The sequence below is a fragment of the Mobula birostris genome, chromosome 27 (assembly GCF_030028105.1).
Source record: "Mobula birostris isolate sMobBir1 chromosome 27, sMobBir1.hap1, whole genome shotgun sequence".
Classification (NCBI taxonomy): domain Eukaryota; kingdom Metazoa; phylum Chordata; class Chondrichthyes; order Myliobatiformes; family Myliobatidae; genus Mobula; species Mobula birostris.
Genome location: NC_092396.1, coordinates 41893875 through 41913200, shown reverse-complemented (window position 1 = coordinate 41913200; position 19326 = coordinate 41893875). Strand labels below are relative to the sequence as shown.

Genomic DNA, 19326 nt, shown 5'->3' with positions numbered 1-19326 from the left:
TTGGGTGATATTTAATTCCATGAATATCTTTAATTTTGTTGACTCTGCATTTCTCTTAAGAAGAAAGAGGTAGATATTACTCAATAATTTGACTTTGCATTAATTTATCATTTCCACACAGCCTCACTGTTTTGTCTAACTTTAGAACAACCACAATTGGCATGCCTCCCCCTCTAGCCAGTAGTTACAAGCACACCATTTTGTTCTAGTCAACACAGTTCCATTTTAATTTATCTCTTCAGAGCATTGATTGGCTTTGCATCTAACCATATGTAAATGTGTGCATTGTATCCTGTTACCCAGTGACTTGGATATATGAACCCTTATAAAACACTGGTCAGGCCACAAACGGAGCATTGTGTTCGGTTCTGATTGCCTCACTATAGGAGGAATGTGAGGGCATTAGAAGGGGTCCTGAGAAGATTTACAAAAGTACTTCCCAGGATGAGAAACTACATTTAGAAGGATAGATTAGAGAGGTTGTGACTATTTTCTTTAAAAGAAGATTACAGAAGATTTGATAAATATACAATAATGGGGGTCTGGATGTTGTGGAGGCTGTTTTCACTGGTGGAAGTGTTGAGGACACAAGGGGAAGGGAACACAGAGTTGAGGACACAAGGAGAAGAGAATGCATGGTTAAGGAATAAAACCTTTTGCACAGCTTTTGACTGGAGTCTGGAATGTACTGACTGAAGATGTGGTGGAGGCAGGCTCCACTGCAGCATTCTAGAGAGAATTGGATAAAGTTACAATGAAGTAAAACTTGCAAAGCAACAGGAAAATAGGTGTTACAGCATGGAATTTGTTAATTGCTCTGCTAGATAGCCACCATGGTTATGGAGGGCTGAATGGTCTGCTCCTGTACTGTAACCAGCCCTGTGCATCTGAGGTCACTAAGGATCAAGTGTGCATCGGACAATGTTCCCTGGGCACTGCCCCAGTTCAATTAATTCTATGACTACTTGTTGTGAATGAGTTTGATTTAATAGTCATTATACCAATGCTATTGCACTGCAACCAAAGTTGGGAAGAGTATATCTCAGTGCCTCTGATGTTTAGAAAAAAACAGACAAAATGAGAAAGAACTTCCCAGGTAATAAAGTATGGCAATAGGGCAGTCAAAACCAGCTCATAAAGGTCTTCTTAAATAATGAAAGCAGACTGAAAGGACCTTATGATCTGCCAGTTTTTATCAGCCCTGTGGTACTACTTCATCTCCATTCTCAGCTCTCCCTCCTATTGCCCTCTTGTAGCTCAGGGTTTTATTTCTTCTGTCTTATCTAAGGTGTTCGCTGTGGCTCAATGTGCAATTGTTCCCCTCAGATCTGAGGCAGAGCTATTGGGTTCAAATCCCTCTTCAGGAATGTGAGCACATAATCCAAGCAGGCACCAGTGAGTGAGGCCAGGTTGTTTGGAAAGGTGTCCATTTGTAGGACATTAAATCCAGCCCCTGTACTCTTTCTGAGACGGGCATAATAGGTTCCATGGCACTACTGGGGTAGAGATAACACCAGCTTCCTGGCCAGTGCTCATCCCTCAGCCAACATGCACAATGGTTCCAGGTACCCAGGTTCAATCCTGAACTTCAGTCCTGGCAGTACAGCGTTTCGACATTTTTCTTATAACTGAGTGAGATAGCCCATGATGCTCAGGGTTCCTCCCACCTCCCAAAGATGTGTGGGTTAGTAGGCTAATTCACCGCAGCAAATCACCCCGAGTGTGCATAGGTGAGTGGTTGGACCTGGGGAGATTTGATGAGAACGTGCAGAGAATAAAACAGGTTTATAAAACAGGTGACATTAATGCAATAGAAAGGAAGGACATAAGCCAGGAAGATGTGGAATCGATATGGGTAGAGCTGCGTAACACTAAGGGGCAGAAAACGCTGGTGGGAGTTGTGTACAGGCCACCTAACAGTAGTAGTGAGGTCGGAGATGGTATTAAACAGGAAATTAGAAATGTGCGCAATAAAGGAACAGCAGTTATAATGGGTGACTTCAATCTACATGTAGATTGGGTGAACCAAATTGGTAAAGGTGCTGAGGAAGAGGATTTCTTGGAATGTATGCGGGATGGTTTTTTGAACCAACATGTCGAGGAACCAATTACAGAGCAGGCTATTCTAGACTGGGTTTTGAGCAATGAGGAAGGGTTAATTAGCAATCTTGCCGTGAGAGGCCCCTTGGGTAAGAGTGACCATAATATGGTGGAATTCTTCATTAAGATGGAGAGTGACATAGTTAATTCAGAAACAAAGGTTCTGAACTTAAAGAGGGGTAACTTTGAAGGTATGAGATGTGAATTAGCTAAGATAGACTGGCAAATGACACTTAAAGGATTGACGGTGGATATGCAATGGCAAGCATTTAAGGATTGCATGGATGAACTACAACAATTGTTCATCCCAGTTTGGCAAAAGAATAAATCAAGGAAGGTAGTGCACCCGTGGCTGACAAGAGAAATTAGGGATAGTATCAATTCCAAAGAAGAAGCATACAAATTAGCCAGAAAAAGTGGCTCACCTGAGGACTGGGAGAAATTCAGAGTTCAGCAGAGGAGGGCAAAGGGCTTAATTAGGAAGGGGAAAAAAGATTATGAGAGAAAACTGGCAGGGAACATAAAAACTGACTGTAAAAGCTTTTATAGATATGTAAAAAGGAAAAGACTGGTAAAGGCAAATATAGGTCCCCTACAGACAGAAACAGGTGAATTGATTATGAGGAGCAAGGACATGGCAGACCAATTGAATAATTACTTTGGTTCTGTCTTCACTAAGGAGGACATAAATAATCTTCCAGAAATAGTAGGGGACAGAGGGTCCAGTGAGATGGAAGAACTGAGCGAAATACATGTTAGTAGGGAAGTGGTGTTGGGTAAATTGAAGGGATTAAAGGCAGATAAATCCCCAGGGCCAGATGGTCTGCACCCCAGAGTGCTTAAGGAAGTAGCCCAAGAAATAGTGGATGCATTAGTGATAATTTTTCAAAACTCGTTAGATTCTGGACTAGTTCCTGAGGATTATAGGGTGGCTAATGTAACCCCACTTTTTAAAAAAGGAAGAAGAAAGAAACCGGGGAATTATAGACCGGTTAGCCTAACGTCGGTGGTGGGGAAACTGCTGGAGTCAGTTATCAAAGATGTGATAACAGCACATTTGGAAAGCGGTGAAATGATCGGACAAAGTCAGCATGGATTTGTGAAAGGAAAATCATGTCTGATGAATCTCATAGAATTTTTTGAGGATGTAACTAGTAGAGTGGATATGGGAGAACCAGTACATGTGGTATATTTGGATTTTCAAAAGGTTTTTGACAAGGTCCCACACAGGAGATTAGTGTGCAAACTTAAAGCACACGGTATTGGGGGTAAGGTATTGATGTGGATAGAGAATTGGTTAGCAGACAGGAAGCAAAGAGTGGGAATAAACGGGACCTTTTCAGAATGGCAGGCAGTGACTAGTGGGGTACCGCAAGGCTCAGTGCTGGGACCCCAGTTGTTTACAATATATATTAATGACTTGGATGAGGGAATTAAATGCAGCATCTCCAAGTTTGCGGATGACACGAAGCTGGGCGACAGTGTTAGCTGTGAGGAGGAGATGCTAAGAGGATGCAGGGTGACTTGGATAGGTTGGGTGAGTGAGCAAATTCATGGCAGATGCAATTTAATGTGGATAAATGTGAAGTTATCCACTTTGGTGGCAAAAATAGGAAAACAGATTATTATCTGAATGGTGGCCGATTAGGAAAAGGGGAGGTGCAACGAGACCTGTGTGTCATTATACACCAGTCATTGAAAGTGGGCATGCAGGTACAGCAGGCGGTGAAAAAGGCGAATGGTATGCTGGCATTTATAGCGAGAGGATTCGAGTACAGGAGCAGGGAGGTACTACTGCAGTTGTACAAGGCCTTGGTGAGACCACACCTGGAGTATTGTGTGCAGTTTAGGTCCCCTAATCTGAGGAAAGACATCCTTGCCATAGAGGGAGTACAAAGAAGGTTCACCAGATTGATTCCTGGGATGGCAGGGCTTTCATATGAAGAAAGACTGGATGAACTGGGCTTGTACTCGTTGGAATTTAGAAGATTGAGGGAGGATCTGATTGAAACGTATAAAATCCTAAAGGGATTGGACAGGCTAGATGCAGGAAGATTGTTCCCGATGTTGGGGAAGCCCAGAATGAGGGGTCACAGTTTGAGGATAAAGGGGAAGCCTTTTAGGACCGAGATTAGGAAAAACTTCTTCACACAGAGAGTGGTGAATCTGTGGAATTCTCTGCCACAGGAAACAGTTGAGGCCAGTTCATTGGCTATATTTAAGAGGGAGTTAGATATGGCTCTTGTGGCTACGGGGATCAGGGGGTATGGAGGGAAGGCTGGTGCAGGGTTCTGAGTTGGATGATCAGCCATGATCATAATAAATGGCGGTGCAGGCTCGAAGGGCCGAATGGCCTACTCCTGCACCTATTTTCTATGTTTCTATGTTTCTATGTTTCAGGTACGATTGGTAGAAGTCGTGTATGGTGGTTGGCACAGAGTCTAGGGGATTGGTAGAAATCGTGTATAGTGGTTGGCACAGAGTCTAGGGGATTGATAGGAATAGCGTATAGTGGTTGGCACAGAGTCTCAGGGATTGGTAGAAATCGTGTATAGTGGTTGGCATAGAGTCTAGAGGCTAAATGGTCTGTTTCCATCCTGTATGATCCCTTTTTTTCTATAAGCAATATCATAATTATGTCATTGCTTCTGACACCTCATTCTGTGTAGATTGGCTATGGATGTTACACAGTGGCCGTACTTCAAAAGTCCATATTGTGCTATGGTTTAGAATCTCCTGTGCTGTATCAATATTCCTAATTGTGCATTCTGTTGCTCAAAATATCTCTGGATATGCCAAGTGTGGTATGGCCGGATTATAGTAGGGACTTGTCACAATGTTGACACTCTTTTGCCCCTGCTAGTCGACACATATGTTGTGTTCCATGTACTGAACATTAATCTTTGTAACTAACCTAGCCCAAGTTAGCTCACAGCCAGATGTCAGTAAGCACTGTAATATTGGTCTCAATGTACTCCTGAATAAGGGTCTTGGTCTAAAATGTCAAATGTTTATTCATTTCCATAGATGCTGCCTGACCTCCTGGGTACCTCCAGCAATATGTGTGTGTTACTTTGGATTTCCAGCATCTGCAGACTTCCTTGTGTTTATAATTGGTCTCAGTTTTTACTGATAGGTGAAAATGAGTGATAAAGAGACTTTAAAATCTACTGTAAGTCACCAATCCAAAGGGGAGTCCTTGATTTTGTGGTGATCGATTAAACTTGCTTTGGATCCAATTGTTGTTAATTTGTTAAATTGTCATTTGATGCCCTGGGCTGAACTGCATTCGTGTATATGCCTGAATTCTGTGGTCCTCCCTGCCCAAAGTAGTCTTCCATACAGAGTTCAAAGTTCAAAGTACCTTCATTATTGAAGTATGTAAACGATATACATCCTTAAGGTCTGTCTCTTTACAGGCAGCACAGTATGTTCACAGGCAGAGTACTGACAGTGAAATCTATGGGATTCAGGAGTGTTGGCATGGGTTTGTGTGTGGATGGGGTTAGTGTAGAGAGTGGCAGGAGCAAGCTTCATACCCTGCAGGTTCGGATCCTTATGTTAAACTCACTGCACAGTGCGTACCACTTGTTTATCTTCACAGTGTTCTAAATAATGAACCTTATATTTTCATTGAGCCTTCAAATCATACAAAATGGTGATTTACCAGCTTATACTCCCCTGCTCTTCCTTCACAGTGAAACCTGTTCTCCTTTCAAGTACTAATCAATTAATCAATTTTTAGGCATCTGTTAGTCTCATGAGACCGTGGATTTGCGCCTTGGAAGGTTTCCAGGGCGCAGGCCTGGGCAAGGTTGTATGGAAGACCGGCAGTTACCCATGCTACAAGTCTCCCCTCTCCACGCCACCTATGTTGTCCAAGGGAAGGGCACTAGGACCCATACAGCTTGGCACCGGTGTCGTCGCAGAGTAATGTGTGGTTAAGTGCCTTGCTCAAGGACACAACACACTACCTCAGCTGAGGCTCGAACTAGCGAACTTCAGATCACTAGACCGACACTTTAACCACTTGGCCATGCGCAAACACCAATTAATCAATATTTAATGTAATATCTAATGTCTTGAATATTGTCTGTCTGCTTTAGACATAGAGAGAACAATCAGGATTTTATTTTTTGAACTTGCCCTAATTGTAAAACCTTTTCTGCAGGGAGGAAAGATTCCAATTCGCTGGACAGCTCCAGAGGCCATTACATATCGCAAGTTCTCCTCAGCCAGTGATGTGTGGAGCTACGGGGTGGTCATGTGGGAGGTCACTTCATACGGAGAGAGGCCGTATTGGAATATGACAAACCGAGACGTGAGTATTGAGTCCTGCTACAGACATGTTGATAGAGTAAGCTCTTTGAAGGACCATCTTTATTACCACTAAAACACTTAAAAATATTTTTTAAAGAAGATTCCAGCTACAGATACAATCACCTTCCAAATCATGAGTGTATTTATGATTTTGGTTCTGCTCACTTAAGTATTTTGAATTCTCTCTCTCACACACACACACACACACATCAGTACATTAGGATTCTCTTTAAGGACTACAGCTTGGCATTCAATACTGTCACGCATTCAACACTAATCAAAAAGCTTCAAGACCTTGGCCTCAATCCTTCCTTGTGCCACTGGATCCCCACTTGCAGATCCCAGTCAGTTCGGATTGGCAAAAACATCTCCTCCACAATCAACATCAGCAGAGGTGCACCCCAAGGCTGTGTATTTAGTCCCCTGCTCTACTCGCTTTACACCTATGACCGTATGGCTGGGTGCAGCTCTAATGTTATATTCAAGTTTGCTGACCACGAAGGTGGTGATAAATTAGTATATAGGAGGGAGAATGAACATTTGATTGAACGGTGCCACAACAGCCTCTTGCTCAATGTCAGCAAGACCAAGGTTATTGACTTCAGGAGAAGGAAACTAGGGGTCTAGGAACCAGTCCTCACTGGAGGATTAGAGGTGGAGAGGGTCAGTAACTTTAAATTCCTCAGTGTTATCATTTCAGAGGACCTGTCCTGGGCCCATCATGTAAGTGGAATTACAAAGAAAGCACAATAGCACCTCTACTTCCTTAGGAGTTTGCGAAGATCTGGTATGACATCTAAAACTTTGACGAACTTCTCTAAACTTCCCATGTGGTAGAGAGTATATTGAGGGGCTGCATCACAGCCTGATCTGGAAACACCAATGCCCTTGAAAGGAAAATCGTACCAAGAGTAGTGGTCACAGCCCAGTCCATCACAGATGAAACCCTTCCCACCATCTACAGGAAACATTGTTGCAGGAAAGCAGCATCCATAACCAGAGACCCTATCACACGGGTCATGCTGTCTTCTCAATGCTAACATCAGGAAGAAAGTACAGGAGCCTCAGGACTAAAACCACCAAGTTCCGGAATAGTTATTACCCCTCAGACTTCAGGCTCTTGAACCAAAGGGGATAACTTCATTCAACTTCACTTACACCATCATTGAAATGTTCCCACAACCAATGGACTCACTTTCAAGGACTCTTCATCTCATGTTGTTGATATTAATAAATATCAAATAAATACCAAATAAGTATTTGTTGCATTTTCCACACTGACTGAATGCCCAAGTTGGTGCGGTCTTTTATTGATTCTATATTGTTATTATTGTATTATGGATTTATTGAGTATGCCTGCAAGAAAATACATCTTGGGCCTGTATATGGTGACATATATGTACTTTGATAGTAAATTTACTCTGAACTTAAAAAGCTTTCAAAAGAGGAGGACCAAGGTAAAGAGGCGGAAGGGTAGAGGGGGTGAGTTTTGGAGTGAAGGGACAACAGGCAATTCTGGAGCAAAGAGAGGACTAGGGAGACCTATCAGAGAGCTGATGAGGCGTCTTCAGCAACTTCTGCTGGTTTGATCTGGCTCTGACTTATTGCTGCCATAAACTTTTAAACTGTATCACGTCTCTTGTCAAATCTACAGCTTTGTCTAAACAAATATTATTGTAGTATTGAATGACTGTATTCAGTGGAATGGACATAAATTATTTTCCTTTTGAATCTGCCAGTGCTTTCAGCAACTTCTTCCTGACAAGTAACTGAGTGAAAAACTCCAGTCTGATTTTCTTTGTCAAAATACTGAAAAATCCACAAGATATATAAATATTGCTGTAGAATATGCTACCAGCTGTAAGCCAAATAAACTCACCTGTGGCATTCATGTACTTATTCTTAGAGTTAAGAAGTCATACTGCATGACTGTGTGCTGATCATCAAACTTCCATACGCACCATTCCTACACTAATTCTACATTTTTTTTCTTTCCACATTCCCATTAACTCTCCCGGATTCTCTCTCAATTACATATAATACAGTTGATGTTTCAGGCCAACACCCTTCATCAGGAGATTAACTGTTTACTTATCTCCACAGATGCTGCCTGACCTGCTGAGTTCCTCCAGCATTTTGTGTGCATTGCACAATATTTCCAACATCTGCAGAATCTTTTGTGTCCTAAAAAAATTAAAGGTGTTTTGTGCCCCTGCATTTGAGAAACTCTCAAAAGTGATTAAAAGTCAATTAAATGGTTGAATGTAAACAAAAATTAGTGAGTTATCTGTAACTTAGGATCACTGACTGCCTGCCTACTGGATCTTCTGCTTTATCCAGCATTGTGCTAGGTACACTAATCTGCCAAGAGGCCAGAAGTCTGGGGCAGTACAGTGGCATAACAAGTATAGCTCCAGAGGCCCAGGATCAATCTCGATCTCAGTTGCTACCAGTGTGGAATTTGCACATTCCCTCTGTGATCACATGTGAAATCTCCATCAGGAAACGTGAAGGAGGCTTGACCCAAAAGCAGGGCAGCAGAAAGGACTCAGTGATAAGCGATCACTTTAATAATAGAATGCAAAAATAACAAGCCATGATAGGCCACAATACAAGATAGAACAGATACTAAGCACAACAAGCAAGAAGGCAACTTAAGGCTGGGCACAACTTGTTGAGGTCGGGTGGTTCAATGAGTTAACAAGGACTGTGGATGACAGCTGGGTTTAAGTGGGCTGCAGGTGATGAGTGAGGAATGAATGGACTCCTATTAGCTGGTAAGGACTAGAGATGCCTGCCTTTTGGAGGCCTGATAGGACCTCCCCCTCCCACTACTGCCCCCATGGCTCAGGACAACCTGGATTGGACTGGTGGAACTCCTTGATGAGTATTGGATTCAACATGTAAATTGTCAGCACCCAAGATCTCTCTTGTGGGCTATACCCTTCATATCTGACCAAGTACTGCACATTCCATCCACAATGACGTGAATCTAAGGAGTGATGAAGCTGTCAAGATTGGTGGGCATCTCTTGTGTAAATGATTTGCCTTTCAAGCACTCTGAGAAGCATGATGGTAATGGGCCAGCAACGCTTCCACATTCCAGTCACATTCTGCCATGAGGGTCCTGAATTCCACAGTGTAATTTAGCACAAAGTGTCAGCCTTAACACAGATGAAGTATGTGATCCACTGCCTCCCTTTCACTTTCTGAAAACTCACCACATCTCAGTGGTGAACTCCAGATTTTTATTGCAAATGGTGGCTTTATTGTCCTAGTTAGTAGAGACCCAGGTCAGAGCTTGCCCCAGTCAAGAGAGAGACGATGAAGGCAATCTTGGCTCAGGCCATTGAATACAGAGAACACTGGAGCCTGAACTGTATGATGCACTTGAGATAGGACATTGTGGCATTGGGGTCGGTTTGCATCAAAGCATTCAGACACCAGAATCCAGGGCTGGGAAGGAGGTGCTTGACTGGTGCAGGGTTGCTGTATCAATTTGGAGAGTTGGTTCAGAGTGGTGAGCAGATGGTCAGTGGTTTGTCTCCTGCTGCTTCTGAATCATGTGCTCAAGTCGATGGACGGCTTCCTATAGGCAAGCAAACTCTGCTGGGTGAATCGTTGGTTCACTCATCCTGTCAGGAAATGTAGAGGAGGCTCAACACAAAAGCAGAGCAGTGGAGATGATTCAGTGGTGAGTGATAACTTTAATAATGGACTGCAAAAATAGCAAGCCACTTGAGGTCTCAAAACAAGACAGAACGGATACTAAACGCAACAGGCAACAAGGTAACTGAAGGCTAGGAGCAACTGGTTGATCTGGCTGGAACAGAGATTGTGTATGAGAGCTGGGTTTAAATAGGCTGCAGGTGATGAGGAAGAAATAAGTTACAGGTGACTCCTATTAGAAGGATAGAGACTGGGAGGAGCCTGCAGGTGCTCCTGGGTTTCATGCGTTTTTTGTATCCTGGTTTCCTCCCAAGTCCCAAAGACCTGCAGGTTCATTGACAGGTATAAATTGCCCCTCGTAAGTAGGTGAGTCATGGGCTCCAGAAGGAGTCGATGGAAATGTGTTAGAATTGGATGGGGTTGGGAAGGATAAGTGTAAGTCGATGATCAATGGTTGATGTGGACTTGGGAGGGAAAGAGAATGCCACAGGAACTGTTTCTGTCCTCTGTCACTGTATGACTCTATTACTCAGCTCACTGAATGATCTAGGGTTCTCCCGTACTCACTTAGTGCAGCACACCAAGCCTATGTTCACTCTTCCACCTCCACCCAGGATCTCTGAGATTTCCTTTGACTTTTGCAGAAACTATGATTTTTACATTCTACTATTGAAAGTTAAGCACCAGTAGAAGGGCAAGTATTTGGAGTGCATCTCCAATTACCCTGAGAAGGTAGGAACAAGGGTGAGCTCTTCAAGCCTGTTCCATCGTTCATCAAGATTATAGCTGATCTTCTACCTTAGCCCCATTTTCTTGTGTAGGACCATATGCTTCAAATCATACAGCATAGAATGGTATAACACAGTATGGGTCTGTCAGCCCATGATGTTGCATTGTAACCCTCCCCCAACCCCCCAACAGAGCCCATAAACCTGCATTTTCTTTATATACAAAAAAGTCTATAGATGGTGGAAATCCAAAGCATCACACACAAAATGCTGGAGGAACAGAGCATGTTAGGCAGCATCTATGGAAATGAGCAAACAGTCAATATTTCAGGCTGAGACCCTTGTGCCTATCTAAGAATCTTTTACGTGTACCTATTATATCAGCCTCTACCACCACCTCTAAATGTGCATTCCAGGCAGCCACATTTCCCTGTAGAAAAATCTAACTCTGATTTCTCCCCTAAACTTTCCTCCACACACCTGTAACAAATAGTCTCTGTTGTTGGCCAATGCCACCCTGGGAAAAAAGGTGGTGGCTGTCCATTGTGTCTCTGCCTCTGATAATCTTCTACATCATCTCTATCAAATTGCCTCTCATCCTTCATCATTCCAAAGAGAAAAGATCTAGCTTATTCAATTTCCTTCAAAGACTGATCTCTACTCTATGTATCCTTGTAATACTTCTCTGCACCCTCTCTAAAGTTTCCTATTCTTTCACAAAGATACCTCTGATATCCTGAGCTCTATACCAGTGGTCCCCAACCACCGAGCCGCAAAGCATGTGCTACCGGGCTGCTAGGAAACGATATGATTTGGCGATATGAAACGATATGAGTTAGCTGCACCTTTCCTCATTCCCTGTCAAGCCCACTGTTGGAACTTGAACGCACGCGAGGTCATTACGCGCTTGAGCTTATTAACCAGGCGAGATCATTACCCAAGCGTCATCCACATCAGCGCAGGAAGAAGATCAACTCCTCGAGCTTGAAAATGACGGCGAGCTGAAAATTATGTTTGACATAACATCTCTGCTGGCATTTTGGATCAGAGTCAAGGCTGAACATCCTGAGATAGCCATGAAAGCACTGAAAATGTTGCTAGCATTTTCAACATCATATCACTGTGAAGCGAATTTTTCTGCAATGAATGCAACGAAAACTAAATTGCGGAATAGACTGGATACAAGGAATCCCCTTTGAGTATCGCTGTCTCCCATCACCCCTCGATAGGACCGTTTTGTTGCAGGAAAACAAGCCCAGGGCTCCCACTGATTCAGCGATATTGGTGTGTTGCAATGATTTTGTATGTTCATACGGGGAAAATATGCGGTGTGTTTAATATTAAATTCATTAGATAAACCCTTTTAGAAATGAAACTGAGTGTATTAGCCACTTATAAGTGACTTAGTTGGCTTATCACCTATATTCCAGTCGTGATTAACACCACCCCCCACCACCGGTCGGCCGGTCTGCAAGAATATTGTCAATATTAAACCAGTCCGCGGTGCAAAAAAGGTTGGGGACCTCTGCTCTATACTACCTGATTTTTCAGTAAAATTACTGACCTCCGGATTTACCATTGGCTGAGCGAAAAGCAATCATTCACATCTTCGTCCTAATTTGCTTACCTCTTATTTTGAGATGGTAGCTCCTCGTATTATGCTCTTCTGCCTTTGGAACTATCTCTTTTTCTACTTTGTTGGATCTTCTAAGTTTCAATAACGTCCTCTCTCATTTCCCTGAGCTCCAGAGAAAAGAGGTCTAGTCTACTCAGTCGCTAAGCTGACATCCCAGGAAACAGTCTAGTGAACTTTCATTACACTCCCTCAGTGAAAAGGAGACTAGGTCTGCTCTCAGCAAGGTTCTTTATGATTTCTTATTCACTTACATCTGCAATAAAAAGAAATATATTGTTTGCCTTCTCCACTGCCTCAGGCTTCAGTGTGTTGGCTTTCAGAGCCTTATGACATTTACTGTCTATTTATAATTGCCCTTTAGATTCTTATGAGTCATCACCTCAATCTATTGGATTTCTGTAGTGAAGGTATAACCACAGTGCTGTTGGGTAGAGTCTTCTATCATTTAGGTCCAGGGACTATGAGAAGTTGGAGACTTATCTACAAATGAAGATGGGTTTACCTTGGAGCTGGACATTATTGTGTTTCCATGCAATTACTGCCAAAGTGGTGGATAGGGTGCCAATCAAATGGACTGCTTTGACCCGGATAGTGCTACGATTCTCAAGTGTCAGAGATATAAGAGATTCTGCAGATGTTGGAAGTCATGGGTAACACACACAGAATGCTGGAGGTACTCAATGCTGAAGATACTTTAAGAGATGGTATATATAACTATCTGGATAAAGAGCATGGCTTTGTGTGTGATAGGTCATGTCCAACCAATGTTATAGAGTTTTCTGAGGAAGTGACGAGGAAAGTGGACAAAGGTAAGACAGGTGATGCTCTCTATACGGACTTTAGTAAGGCATTTGACAAGGTCCCACATGGGAGGCTGGTCAAGAAATTTCAGTCGCTCAGCATTCAAGATGAGTTTGTAGATTGAATTAAGCATTGGCTTTGTTGGAGAAGCCAGAGTGTGTTCGTAGAGGGTTAGCTCTCTGATTGGAGGCCTGTGATGCAGGGAATGATGCTAGCTTGTTTGTTGTTTGTCATCTATATCAACGATCTGGATGATAACGTGGTTAACTGGATCAGTAAATTTGCAGATGAAACCAAGATTGGGGGTGTAGTGAACAGTGAGGAAGGCTATCATGGCTTGCAGAGATTATACATCAGCTGGAAAAATGGGCTGAAAAATGGCAGATGGAATTTAATGCAAACAAGTGTGAGGTTTTGCACAGTGAGTGGTAGGGCACTGAGGAGTGTGTAGAACAAAAGGATCTGGGAATACAGGTCCATAATTCGTCAAAAGTGGCATCACAGGTAGATAGGGTCATAAAGAAAGCCTTTGGCACATTGGCCATCATAAATCAATGTATTGAGTACAGGAGATGGGATGTTATGTTGAACTTGTATAAGACATTTGTGAGGCCTAATTTGGAGTACTGAGGATTTGGTCACTTACCTAAAAAGATGTAAACAAAGCTGAAAGAATACAGAGAAGATTTACAAGAATGTTGCTGGGGCTGGAAGACCTGAGTTATAAGGAAATATTGAATAGGTTAGGACTGTATTCTTTAGAACATAGAAGATCGACAAGAGATTAAGAAAGGTATACAAAATTATGAGGGTTATAGACAGGATAAATGCAAGCAGGCTTTTTCCACTGAGGTTGGGTGATGGGTTAAAGGTGAAAGGTGAGAAGTTTAAGGGGAACATGAGGGGAAACTTCTTCACTCAGACGGTCATGAGAGTGTGGAATGAGCTGCCAGGACAAGTGGTTTAAGAGAAGTTCGGATAGGTACATGGATAATAGGTGTATGGAGGCTGTGGTTCTGGTGCAGGTTGATGGGAATAGGCGTTCTAAATGGTTTCTGCACAGACTAGATGGGCCAAAAAGCCTGCTTCTGTCTGTACTTCTCTATGACTCTATAGACGAAAATGAGCAGTTGACGTTTTGGCCCGGCACGCTTCATCAGGACTTGATGAAGGGTCTCAGCCCAAATGATTGACTGTGTGTTAATTGCCATAGATGCTGCTGATTTCTTCAGGCATTTTGTGTGTGTTGCAAATGGACAGTATCCCATCCTGTGCCAATTTTGTCGTTGTCGATATTAGAAGCCAGGAAGTTCAGAGAGTTCCCAGCTTTTGTGCTCCTCTTGTGATGGTAGTATGTATATCACTGGTCCAGATAGAATACTGGCCAATAGGACACTGGATTAATGGAAGGGCATTTTTACTGAAACTAAATTTAACGAAAAGGTACTGATTGAATGTGGTCATTGCGTAAATACTGCGTGCTATATATAATCAGGGCTGATTGTTAGTTTTTGTACATGCAGACATGCAATGTCTTATTACCTTAGAGGTTGTGAATGGAATAGATCCAGATGCAATGAAACAGATGAAGAAGCTGATGATATTGGAACCTTTGAGACTACCCTGAACTTTTTCTGTGACACCCTGGTATTGAGATAATTGGCTGTTAGCAATAACAACCACCTTCCTTTGTGACTCTTGTCACTATTGTGTGCTCCTGATGCCCTTTTGATTCAAGTTCGCCAGGAGTCCTTATTGCCACTGTGACGAAAGAGGGTTACAAAGAGTACACATAGACTAAGATGTTAACTGTCCTGTGCTGGCACCAGTGGGATCAACAGTTGATCTGCCACCTGTCTTCAGGAGAAAGAGAGATAAGGAAGACAATGGAGCAGCATTTGGAAATGTTAATGAAGAGATGGAAGAGTTTAACGGAAGGAGACACGGTCTGAGAGCTGTCAAGATCAGCTCCTTTTTGAACCCTGAACTGTTTGAAGTGTGATGGACAGGCGATACCCCAGCAGGGGGATAAAAAGGGACAGGTTCGCTAAGGTGACACACACGACACCACGAGGTAACGAGACCCTGGAAGTGGTGTGCCTCCCACAAGTCAGTGGCAGTTTTTGGAGGGCTGGTCGTGGGACCAAGCCAGAGACGCACAGGGTGGAAAGGTACGATCGGCGGGAACCTGGTGTGTGTCCGCCCTTGCCTGGGTGCCGGGTTCACCGCTGAGGAACGATTGTATCTGAAACAGAGGGGTCACAGTCAGTGACCTCAGAAGACATTACAAAGGGTTCGCCCGAAAGCTGACTGCGAGGAATATCGAAGGTCTGTGTGGAAGCCGTTTTGAATATTCATTTGCTTTCTCTCTCTTTCTCTCCCACCGGCATGGCAGTGATTACTGTGAACTGAACTGAACTCAATTGAACTGAACTTTGCGTCACTTTGAAACTGGTCATTTACCCCTAGACGGCGATAGAGCTTGATTGATCCTATTATCCTAGTTCTGTGTACATGTGTGTTTATCATTGCTGAACTGTTGCATTTATCATCCTTTTGATTAGAGTACTGTGTTGCTTATTTCTTTAATAAAACTTTCTTAGTTCCAGTAATCCAGACTCCAACTGAGTGATCCATTTCTGCTGGTTTGGCAACCCAGTTATGGGGTACGTAACACCACATTTAATCAAATGCTTCTTTCTCACTCCCCCCATTGTAATCAGTCAATCATTTCAACGTTTGAGTTATCAGCTAAATCAGGTGGAACCATGGTGTTTAGTGCTGATTAGATTCATTTACATTCATGCATGGGGCGAGGAAGCCACTGGGGTTCTTGCAAGTTTTCAATTCATTTCTGTGGGCTGTCCTCCCATTCCACACCTACTGCGTGTTTTAAGTCTTGGCAAGGCAAACAAAATCCTCTGTTTTTATTTATTTCTCTCTCTGAATAGTAGGCCACAGATATCAGGAAAAGGAGTCCTCTCACAGGGCAGACCCACTCATCAGATGTCACTGGACAAAAGTCATAAGCTGGAGTTCTCACTAAAGGGCACTGAATAGCAACGTTATATTAGTTCAACTCAAAAATATGAAGAGAACTGATACTCTATATCCGATACGGAAACTTAAAAATGCTAGGTGTTTCCATGGAGAATCTTGGACAATTTGTATTCTAAGGACACTATATACATGTAAATCTTGCTGCTTTGAGATGTCGAGGGAGTGCAAGGAGTTACAGTAATACATATAAAGCAGCAAGTGTTGCTGTACTGAAGTAGTTTAATGATTAAATTACTGGATAAAATCCAGTGGCTCAGACTAATGACCTAGTAATCCAAAAGCCCAGGCTAATGATCTGGGGGCATCAAAACCCACTGCAACCATTGGTTTGTTTAGATTCAATCAATTAAATAAATTTGGAATACATTCCTTGCAGCAGTAACTTAAACAGCGAAACTGGCAGATTGACATTTTAAACCTGTCTTTATCTGCTCCGCATCATATGTGACTTCCTACCCAAGAGGAAGGGATATTGTATACTGTTTCAGATCTGATAGGATGTACAAAGGAGTATCAGGCTATTTGGCCCTTCCACTTCCTGTCAACTTTAATGCTTTTCTCAAAGCTCCTTCCATCTTTACTCACCTAAATCTTGATTCTCCAAACCCTCGCTCCTTTCCCTTCTTGTAACTGATTGATCCAGCCTCCTCTGAAATGTGTGCAGACTATCTGCTCCAACCACTCGGTATAATCCCACTACTCTTTGAGTAAAGTAATTTCTTCTGAATTCTCCTGATGCCCATTTTACGTTGGTAGTCTCTGGTTATGTTCTTCCCTACAAGTAGACCCTCTATCTCTGTATCACTGTCAATACTTTCATTATTTTAAAGACCTCTAATAAATCACACCTCAGCCTCTTCTCAAGAGAAAAGAGATTCTTTCCTAAAGTGTATTATATGATCATATTCCTGAAGTGGCACTGGCGAGACACAGTGACGTTTTGCAGGCCGCAAATAAAATGACAATCTATTTGATTAAAAGTACGTTTTCTGGACCATGATCACAGTGATTCGCAGCCTGTAATTTCCTTTTGGGAGATGGACCTTTGAACCATCTGTATGGCCTTGGCAGCATTGTTGAAATGGACTTCAGTCTGGATTGAAATTTTGGGCGGGATTGAAGCAGTGGAGCCTAGGCCTGAGAGCAGAAAACGAACCAATGTTTAGCCAATTCAAGTGCCAAGCCAGATTAAAAACATTAAGGCCTCCAGGTCAAGGGCAAAGGACAAATTAATGTTCAGCTCACTACTCCATGAAGCTTTAATCACCTCAGCATTGCACTGACTCTGCAGCTGTGGCCTGCAGCCATTGACACTCATCTCAGCGCTGAACCGACTCTGAGTCTGTGGCCTGCAGCCATCGGACTCCTGGACTGCCTTCACTCGCCTTAGCGCTGAACTGGCTCTGTGTCTGTGGCCTGCAGTCATCGGGCTCCTGGACTGTCTTCACCCGCCTCAGCGCTGAACCGACTCTGGTCTGTGGTCTGCAGCCATCGGGCTCCTGGACTGTCTTCACTCGCCTCAGTGTTGAACTGGCTCTGTGTCTGTGGCCTGCAGCCATCGGGCTCCTGGACTGTCTTCACTCGCCTCAGTGTTGACCTGACTCTGTGTCTGTGGCCTGCAGTCATCAGGCTCCTGGACTGTCCTCACTTGCCTCAGCGCTGAACTGGCTCTGAGTCTGTGGGCTCACTGTCGGGAACTCTGTGCTTCATGTTCTGTCTATTATTTGCTTATCTATTTATTTTTGTGATACCGCATGAAATAGGCCCTTCTGGCCCTTCGAACTACACTGTCCTAGCGATCCCCAGCAAACCTGATTAACCCTAACATAATCACGGGCCGATTCTACAATAGCCTACCTGGTAGGCCTTTGGACTGTGGAGGTCCTGGAGAAAAGCCACGCATTCCGCGGTGAGGAATTACAGAGACTCCTTGCCGAACGGTGAACTCCGGGATACCCCGAGCTGTCAGAGCATCTCACTAACCGCTACACTACAGCGACCTTTACTTTTTATTGTTTGCATAATTCGTTCTCTTTCCGCACATTGGATGCTTGACGGTCTTTGATGGGTTGATGGTTTTTTTTGTGGGTTCTATTTTGTTTCTTTGCTTTGTAGCTGTCTGCAAGAAGATGAATCTTGAGGTTGTATATGGTTTACATACTTAGATAGTAAATGTACTTTGAACTTTGATTTCAAATTCAACATCATTTTCTATCTCATAGCTATATAGAAGGAAGCCGTTTCGCCCATTGAGTCTATAATAACTCTCTGACTTTTTCCAGCATTTCTATTGCTTTGTTTGCTTTCCACTTCTCACACACCCATCAGTACCCCCTTCTCCTACACAGCTACATTAGGGATCATTTACATCCGCTAACCAGCATCCATTCGGGATTTTGAGGAAGCTGGAGTACCTGAGGGAGACCCAGCTGGTCACAGAGAGAGCATGCAGACATTACAAGGGCAGTACCTGAGGCTGAGATCAAACCTTCTTTGCCAGGGCTGTATAAGTCATTTCCTGCTAATCTGCTGTTAAGGAACATTGGGATAAATGGAGAATCATTCTGTAGTTAGGCGTTTATCTGCTGCCTCTCCTTTGAATATTTTTGAGCCGTTCATTCTCTGGCCATGTGACCTGCTCTGAGCTTAAGACGTGATGTTGCTGGAGATGGCAAGGAGGTCAAGAGGAGCCTGTGGAGAGCGAACCGGGTGCAGTGTTTGACGTCAGTGTATTAGGCCTGCAGCGTGCTGGAAGATGGAACATTTTTAAGGGAAGTAACCCTGGGAAATAACCTATGAGAAAGATGTTTGAAGAGAATACTCTAACTGTGAAAAGTGATGAAGTTTAGAATCTGGTGCAGCCCAGCCCTGCCACCCCCAAACTCCCTCCACCCCCACCCAGCTGCTCAACCTTCCTCTCCCCATTCTCCCAGCTCTGCCCCTAAAAAGCACAAAAGGAGAAAGTAATTATCAAAAATATGAAAGCAAAATATAAAGGAGGCTCAACTAATT

General features: G+C 43.3%; 1 protein-coding gene across 1 annotated transcript in view; it reads left to right on the top strand.

Annotated features, from left to right (window-relative positions):
• Positions 1-19326, top strand: part of epha8 (eph receptor A8) — a 527259-nt gene that overhangs the window by 459791 nt on the left and 48142 nt on the right. Inside the window, exon 15 of the mRNA XM_072245448.1 lies at positions 6272-6421. Within this exon, the coding sequence (XP_072101549.1) occupies positions 6272-6421 (150 nt within the window). The remainder of the gene's footprint in view (positions 1-6271; positions 6422-19326) is intronic.